Below are 9,257 nucleotides of genomic sequence, written 5' to 3' on the forward strand. Positions count from 1 at the left end.
AGAGAAGTTCCCAAGGGATTAAACCAACAAAAAATGAAGATGAAAATATGATCCTTCAAATGATCAAATGTAGATTTCCTCAGTGGTTTACAGAGATACGGGCTTCTGTATTTACAATGGGGTTTACCCCCTTATCAAATTAAATCTCAGGATAAAGCTACATTTTAACCTTGCTGAAGCAAGGTCTCTAACCTTCCAAAATATCCTCACAGCCTCCTTGCAGGCTTCACAGCCATGCAAGTTGACATATATGTCATCCCAGGTTGTTTCATCAGAAAGTAAAGGACTTTGGACACTGTGGGAAAGAGATTTTATGCAGTATCATTGGCAAATGTGTGATCTCTGATCCTCATCCTTCTCTTACTGCTAAAATAGATACACCTGTATGCTTCCACAGAACAGAACATTGGATTAGCTGCCAGCACTCTTACTATTTCTCACCTACAATACTGACTGATTTTGTAACCAGCTCAGTCCACTGTGCCAAATTATAAGAAACTGTTTTTTAATGAATTAAGAAAGCAGCTACATGGGAAAAAAATTATATGAGCCTTAGCAACAGCATTTCATTGCTGCAGCATTTGTACGATTACTGCTGGAGGAAGAACTTGATATGCTGTAGCTAGACACAGACACATGATGTTTTTGTGAAGTCCATGGGCTAACAAAGGAGTTTATATTTTTCTGCAGTGGTAAGGAAATTCATGTTGGTGATTCAGAGACCCACAGCTGCTGAGGTAATTGCCTGAGATGTGTGGGATAGAAAGGATTTATGGGTTAAAAACATGATATTCCAGTCAATTACCATGGGCTTAAGATGAAATAGAACTGTAATGAAATCAGTGGTACTGTGGTGAAATGCACTGGAGAATTACGCTGTGAATCTTTTTACCTGCTCTTTCCTTACAGGAAAACTAAAACCTCTTGGAATCTAACTGTTTCTGTGACAAGACTGCTAAAAATCCATGTATCCACAAATAGCTGAGGCACCCGAGGATGATGCTTACAAATGGATCACCCAGTTCATTGGTTTTGTGGAAGTAAATACCAACAACCACCACCCTACAGGATCCACACCTTTCAAGCACAGTGGTGATCTAGACAGATTTTTCCTGTGTTTGTTCCACAGCAAAGTGGCTGTGGCATTACATGGGACATCTGCAAAACTGAGGACAGCCAGAAACAGTGGGCAGCAGAAGTGAAAGGCGCAGACTGAATTGCTGTCTCAGCCAGGCAGGAAGACAGGCAGCCAAGAAAGGCTGGATGCCAGAAAATGATCTATGTTCTTGCTGACTGCTACCAAGACTGGGACTGTAAACAGTGAGCTTTGCCTGTGGAGCCCTTCCCAGATACAAGGAAAGTGTACCTATATAGTAAAACATAAGGAGGAGGCCACAAGCACCAGCAGATCCTCCTGCTCCTCTGCAAAAATAAAAATGACAACAGCCAATACCTGGAAATAGGAATGAAAACATATTTCTGTGTTTGTGAGGAAGTTGTATCCGGCAGTGGGAACATAAGGAGCAGGTCTGCTGGGGGATACAGAGTGACTCTGTCTACGATGTGGCAAGGTACATAAATCCCTGCTTTGGGATCCTGCTGTGCAGAAGTCACCAGATGGTGCTGTACATACAGACTTGAAAGTTCTTTATGTTAACGTGGTAACATGTATGGTCTTTGGGGAGACACATTGTTCTTGTTATTTCCGTGAAGCCTTTTTTTTAAAGTTTAATTTGCATCTTACTCTTTCCATCTAAAGTTACATTTTGGTTAAGCTGTTTATTCAGACCTGTCTTGATGTGGGGATTTTTGAAAATTAATTTACAAGCATGACATTTGCAGCCAGGTCTGCAGAAAGGGTAGAAAACATGGGAGAAATGCATAAGCTGCAGTAAGAACATATTTTAGCCATATAATCTGTACAATTTGTATTTCCTACAATAGAAAATACATATGCAAAGCCTGCAAATCTTCAGTCTTACAGTGGATATGTGTCATCAGTCGTAAAACTCGTACCATGTAATAAAAGAAATCTTCTGAGGATGTGGTAAGGATTAAATAATACCAGTAAGGTAGTAGGCTTTTCAGACTAAAATAACTATGGCATAGCATAGCATTCTTATCTATTATTAATACAATTCCAATTGTATCCATGTCCTACTCATCTTCCCTCTGAAATGCTATAACCATCCTGCTGCAACGAAATAATTTTAAGACAATCAGCAGAAATAGTCAGAGTATGGATTCCTCTTTTTCTCCTTCATCACCCTTTAAAAAAGGATTCATCTCAGTAAAATATATATCAGAAGTTACATGCACTACAGCTTTGAATATCAGGACAGAAACACATTAGAGTACCAATTTGATCATCTCCTTGAAATTTTGAGGAATGTCCAGGAGATGGCAGAAAATAGCACTCCAGGGAGTAAGGGACCCTCAAGGTGACACCTGAGAGCTGCTGTAACACGCTCCGTGTTGGCAATTACATGCTTTTTATCTTTTACCCATTACGAACTAAACTCATTTATTTTGTTCTTTACAGAGTGGCAGAGAGAACAAAGCCACATGAGACTTTCACAACGCTGCACTCAAGCAGTGTGTAACATGGCAAAAATATAGTAGCACTTTAAAGTACCTTGTCATAATTTATAATTATTTGAATCATTTATTTCCCCAAATGAAGGCTATCGCTATAGGTCTCTTTGCATAAATCAAGATGGCCATTAAAAATAGTTTCAGGAGGAGAGCAATTTGAAATTAAGGTCAATCTCATTAGATCACTGTAGCAGGTACCCTAATAACATCCTGGCAGAAACGCGATCTCTCATTACAGAAGTTGTATTTTGTGTGAAATATGAGGTCATCATTAAGTGAGCACTAAAATACACATAATATGGGATGACATAAATGAATCCTCTGCAAAACTCGCCTACACAGAGGTGCTAAAACAATGATGAGGGTACCACACAAAGCTTAACCTTTTCTATTTTCTCTAGCTGGATTCACCTACTTGATATCAGTTCGTTTTGTTGCTAATTCTGGTTACCAAGCCCCAGTTGGCTTGCTAGAATTATAGAGTGGTGATTTCAGACTGCAATTCAGCAAACTACAACTGGTAAGGAAGATGTTTCATTTTCCTTGTAACAGCTGAGTGTCTGCCAGCAGGTAAACACCAAATGATGTCATGTCATGATGACATTTACAGACTACTGATGTAAGAATTGCTTTTACAAGAGAAGGAGTTACTTTCCCTTTAATGATCCTTACCCGTTTGGAAAGCAACAAGTGTTTTTTTCCAGACCTTTCACTCTCCTGGAACCACAGCTGAATGCATGGATGTCTTTAAGCACTCCTCTGGAGCTACATCATGGCACTTAACACCTGGTGGGATTATGCCGAGCATCTGCTCAAAGCCAGATAAAAGTAACCATAAAGATATCACCCTGATCATTCCTAACAGGATAGGTAGAATATCTATGCAAGGGAGCTCAACAGTTACAGGAGTTCTGCTTTCCAGAAGCTCCATGTCTCCTAAGTATCATCTAAGGACTCATACTAGACCTGTGAGGTACACCAACAGCCTTGGGAAACTGGGAGGAAGCCAAATCCTTTCATTAGTAAACTGCAAAGATCATTGTCAAAAGGTGTGCGCACAAGCACTGATGCTAAATCTTGGAGCAGCTCATAGCAGATGGCACCAAGAGAACAGTTTGGTAGGGCTGTTTTGCAGGAGCAAAGGCAGCCCTGCTAACTGGTTTGTGACTTAGAGTTTGTTTTTTAGGAAGTTTGGGGATTTTTTTTAGAAGATTTATCATTTTTCTAAGCAAGATAGAGAAACAGCAGTTACAAGAACGGAATATTATAATGCTATTTTCTTCAAAAGCACTTCAGCGGCAGATGAGGTAATGAGCTCTGACAACGGTACTTAGCGTCTGAGGCAGGGAGGCCCTGCAACACCTTACAGAGACACCCCAAGCCTGTGTCCCCCATGGTGTGCTCCCCCATAACCAAAATGAAGTCATACCCATCATGTAATGGGGACATAGGGACATGCATGTTGGATGATGTGCCCAGGCAGTGCTTATACAGGCCACAGTGTAAGGAAGTCTATTTATTTGATTTGTCTTTCTGCCTGTCACCGACTTCTTATTTTTACAACAGCTTTAAAATCTTCTGTTTTCTTTAACACTTTCTTAGTGGTAAAACACAAAATTAAATAGCTAGGGTGAAAGAGTTGTGAATTGGCTTGGAGTGGATGCTGTAAAAGGCAATACAGACATACAGAATATGCACAAGGAACTGGCGTGGCACAGCACAAAGAGCACAGAAGCTTACAGATGACCTTAACAGCTGAATTTTGAATGAAAAATGAACAGAAAGTGATGATGGTTTATATAGTATCTGTTTAAAGCATGTTAAATTCGTAAGAGTGGAAATGTTTGAAAGAGTGCATGTCTTTCATCATTACTGAGCTGCATACGGCTTCAGTTAACAGCAATAATTGCACTGGAAATCTGCCAGAAATCATGAACACCTTTGCCTGAGAGCTGGAAGGAACAGTAACAGTTTAGACTCAGGAGAGCTCATTGGGACAAATACCTAGCACCTCATTTAGGGTCCTCTATGTTTAAGGGGTTAAACATCATCCAGGATGTGCTCCATTTCACCTTAAACACAGTGTTTAGGATGGGATGAACCATCCTTTCACTTTCCATTGGTTACAGAAGTGACCTGGAGAGGTAGCTTACATTGCTGGTCAAGACTAGAGAGAAACTGGTGAATATCAGGTAAGGTGAGCCACATTCCAGGTTCCTGGAAGGTGAAGTCTCAGAACCATTTCTGCTGAAAGCAAATAAAAAACCCACACTTGCTCACTGTTCATTTCTGCCTATTTGTGGCCTTGACAGGTGGGCTGGTGTACATCCTCTTGAGGACCATCCAGTGAACAGACTGGGGAAAAATCCAGGTTAAAAATACAACTTTTTTTTCCTTGAGTTATTTTTTGCCATAATCTGCTCCCTCCTCTTAGTCTCCATGGTTACACAAATAGTTATACTGGTACCTTTGTTACTGCCATGTGAAGAGAGAGAATGGAGAAGCCAGGAGACGGCTGCTGAAGCCAACGCTGCAGAAAGGAAACCCTCATCAAACAATACTCTGAGATTTCACAAACCTTTCCTTTACAGCAGGACTGATTCAAGAAGTTCCCATCCCCCAGTCACTTCTTCAGCAGTGCCCAGCTGTCTGTGAATAAAAAAAGCATCACCCTTTCTTCAAATAGTTGCACTGGCCCAGCTGGAAAGGGAGTGGGGCAGTGCAGGGACAGGAGTGTATGCCTGCAGGTTTGGAGACAGGAGGGCTTTGTTAGCAGGCTCTGCTGCCAAAGGAAACTTAATGTTACACTGAAGCCATTTTCCAGGATATAGATCCCGGAAAATGAACTGATTGGAGCTGGCAGAGAGCTTACCCAGAAAATGATGGGGGAGTGAGAAGGGAGAAGGTGCTATTTGTCGTTTGGTGTAAATGACTCCAAAGAACAGAATGGGCAGTGCCATGATTTCTCCCTTTCTCTCAGAGTGCAGAATGGATGAACTATAAAGATTCAGTTGCTTTCCAACACCAATGCAGACTTGGAGGCCAAGCTATACCTACTTCTTAATAAAAATAATGATGTATCTCTGGGGAAGCTGCCAACAGCAATGGCATGCTTCTAAATGGAATTTATTCGTATCTTGTTTCTGAACTATTATATCAGTCCTTTGCCTCTATATGCAGAATTCCTTCAGATTCTGTCTAATGTCAGGCTTTTAGCTTTGAACTGTTTTTCTGTGGTGCTTCTCAAATCTGAATCGTCTTCCTCCAGCATGCCAACACTTACTCCAACACCACAATGGCAGGTATCAAATGTGTGCTGGAATAAATCACATTAAAGCACACAAACATCCTGCATGCCATCCAATGTATTTGAACAAGGATAAATTATTACATAATTAGTTCATGAAAACTGTATTTAAATGCAGTGTGTGTATATATATCTTCATTAGTTAAAACTGTATTTTAGGGAAGTTAAGTCAGATGATATAAAGAAAAGATAATAAACTCATCTCAACCTTTTTTTTTACCCTCCCTTAGTCATTAACAGTGCTCCACGTTCCTTCCACATCTCTTCTGTGGCAATAAAATGGACTTTGCTTCCAATATTTGATCATTACCTGAAAGTTCACCGTGTACAAGTTCATCAAAAAGTGAAGAAATGCATGGAGTGACTCCTATGAGATCACTTGTTATCAGTCAAGGGCAATTAATGGATTGAAAGTCATGACTGAAAAACCTGAGAGCTACAAAATCAGATGGATGGGAATCACAGAGGTAAGAAATTTCTCCTGCTTCAGAACACAAGAAAAACCTGAATTTCACCATTGCTGCCCTCCTTACTGAACACTGACAGTCCCAGTTTTTCACCTCTACTGACTGGTTTACAATACTCTGACAAGGTGGATACTCTTCTTTGCTAACTGTAATTCCAAATGCTAAATGGAAAGATAGATTAGGAAAATGCTTGTCAGGTAATCAGCCATTTCTACTATGCATCCTTCAATGTTCATGGACCTTTCCAGGCTTTTATACACTTTAAAGTACCAAAGAAGATTATGATTACCTCCTCAGGAGCTGGTGAAAGGCATGAGATTCCTCTTTACTACTGAATTCATTCAAGTGGAGTTAACTCATTCCATTTACTATATTGTTTGTCCCAAAAAGCAAGAATACAGTTTTACTTTTCTAACGCATGCCTGCAAATAGAAATTACCACTGCTATGGAATCTTCCACAAGTCTGTCTAGATCAGTGATTTATAACAGACCAGGCTCAATTGCAAAAGTACACTGTGCCCTCAGAATTTAACTCCCAGTGTTTGTATTAAAAAACGGAGAGTTGAATCATGAAACCGAAGGGCAAACCACATCATAATTGTATCTGCTTGCACACTTGCCTCTGCACTTCCAAGTCTGCAAAACAACTTCTCAAGACACCTTAACGACCCATTCAGCCAACCCATGCGGTCTGTGCTACAGTGGCATCTTACATTAAATGCTAGAGATTGAGCCTCTGTGAAATTATGCACAAATTATGCAGTGATTATCTTGCTAGCACACTTGCAGGCTGCATTTGAGAACAGTGGGACACTCTTGCCCTGCACTACTGGCATTTTTTATAGTATAATCTATATATACTTTTTGAAATACCATATGTCACAGAATTGTAAAATATAAAGCACAAACAGGCAGCACATTAAAAAGCAGAACTTACAAGACACAATCACACCCTAAATGCCATAAATTCAGTGCAAAACCATATTAATAGTGCAACCAACTTTGAGCATATCTTCTGGGTATATAAATTAATTTTTAGTGACAGAAAATGGTTTGCTAATGCTTGCAAGATTGGGAAGTTTCATCCATGAGCATATAAGGACTTAAAGCTTATATCTCCATGGTATCCTGGAACTGGCTCTGAATATAACTTCCTAAAATTGTAGGAGGGGAAAAAAAAATCACTTTGCTGCCATGGAAACAGAACAGTGGAATATAGCAGATACCCACTTGTCTGCCTTTACAAGACTGATACCCAAAATGTTAAGGCCCTCAGTAACACAAGTTTTGTTCCTGCACGGGAAGTAAATCTACTACAAAAGGAACAAGGAGAAGCAATTGAGTGAGCTCACCAAGCAGGGGAGAGCAGCTCAGGAACGACAGGTATTTCTAGGAAAAGTGGAGGATTAGAGAGGGGAAAGAGGAAAAAAAAAAGGAAGATCAACAGGAAGATACCACGATGCTAGAAGAAATATGGGAGGAGTGGTTTGGTTTGACTAGCAAGGCAATGAAGGGCCGGGTACTGGCCTTGCTAAAGAGAACGTTATGAATAGATAGGCACCAAATACTGGATGGATGTTACCTTGCCCACGCTTCCAGAGTGCATGTACAGTCTCAATGATAGGGCAGCTTGTGGAAACCACGTATGCCTTCTCATAAATTCTTAAGTTACTTTTCCTTTGCTCTTCACTGGCAAATCCTACCCTCTTTGGATGTGTCCAAAATGTTCAAACAGCTACCAGTGCTTGCACTTTCCCCTCAGTTTGTGGGGTTGTGCAACAAGAGCCATACCCTTTTACTTCACTGGAAGCGTTCCATCTTCCTGCCAAATGTCCTCATTGTAAAATGCGTGCCGTCCTCCCCATGGTACGTTTACTCTCCCTGCCTGCCATGCTTGGTGCACAGCTCACGTAGTCACTGAGAGCCTGGTTCAGTTTCTCCTTTAAAATCCATCAGTGCACCCAGAGATCTCCTCACAGTCCAACACCCTATGTCTTTATACCCTTTGCTGGTAGCGGACTAGCAAGGCAACTCGTCCAGTGAGATCCTCACTGCTGTCATTTTAAAACACGTCTTGCAGGCAGCTGCTCTTGTGTGGAATCGCCTCAGCTCCTATCCCAAATCCCTCCTGCCTGACACCACCCTTCATCCTCCTGAAGGCACAGGAGCCCTGCCATCAAACCGCTCCTCGGACGACAACTGAGCAGGTTTCTCTACCCCTCATGACCTCAGTGCCTTCTGAGCGAGGATGAGCCCAGCCGCGCTGCGGGTGATCCCAGAGGGCGGGAGCGCCGCCCGTTCCCGCCTCCCCGGCCGCCGGGGAGCCTGACAAACCTCCAAAAGCGCGTGCGCCTTCGCAGCCTCCCCTCAGCGCCTCATGTACCCGCCACGCGCCGAGGAGGGCGCGAGGGTCACGCGGCGGTTCCTTTAAGGGGGAGCGGTTCGCCATCTTAGGCGCCTCCGCCCCCTTCTGGCACGTGACACGAGCGGCCGCCATCTTAGGCTCGCAGCGCCGCCGCCTTGGCTGGTCTGGGTTACGTGGGGCGGGGCCGGCGGTGGAGCGTAACAGAGGGGAGCGTAACGGAGGAGAGCGGAGCCGCGCGGCCGGAGGCTGAGGGGCTGCGGCTGGCGCCCTGGGGCAGTGCGGCATCACCTCCTCCAAAACCGTCCTGGTCTTCCTTAACCTCATCTTCTGGGTGAGCCCAGGAACAGCTGGGGGCGGGGTGAGGTCAGAGTCTCTGGGTGCGGGGCTGCTTTTCTCTCAGTCTTGCGTTGAGAGAAGGGCCTGGGCAGGCCGTGGCGTGAGGCCCGGCCCTTAGGGCTGGAGGTACGGACGGCCCGGGCCGGACCCCGCCGCCTCGCCGTTGTCCCCTCCTCGCTCAATTAA

The 9,257-nt window shown here is 43.1% G+C and overlaps 1 protein-coding gene across 1 annotated transcript in view; it reads left to right on the forward strand.

Moving 5' to 3' along the window:
* Positions 1 to 8,994: 8,994 nt before the first annotated feature.
* TSPAN3 (tetraspanin 3) overlaps positions 8,995 to 9,257 on the forward strand; it is a gene marked incomplete at its 5' end in the record, with an annotated part of 22,827 nt that continues 22,564 nt past the window's right edge. The window contains one exon of the mRNA XM_010183263.1: positions 8,995 to 9,066. Coding sequence (XP_010181565.1) covers positions 8,995 to 9,066 — 72 coding nt within the window. The remainder of the gene's footprint in view (positions 9,067 to 9,257) is intronic.

This window comes from Mesitornis unicolor, unplaced genomic scaffold, assembly GCF_000695765.1.
Source record: "Mesitornis unicolor isolate BGI_N332 unplaced genomic scaffold, ASM69576v1 scaffold15614, whole genome shotgun sequence".
In the NCBI taxonomy this organism is placed as follows: Eukaryota; Metazoa; Chordata; class Aves; order Mesitornithiformes; family Mesitornithidae; genus Mesitornis; species Mesitornis unicolor.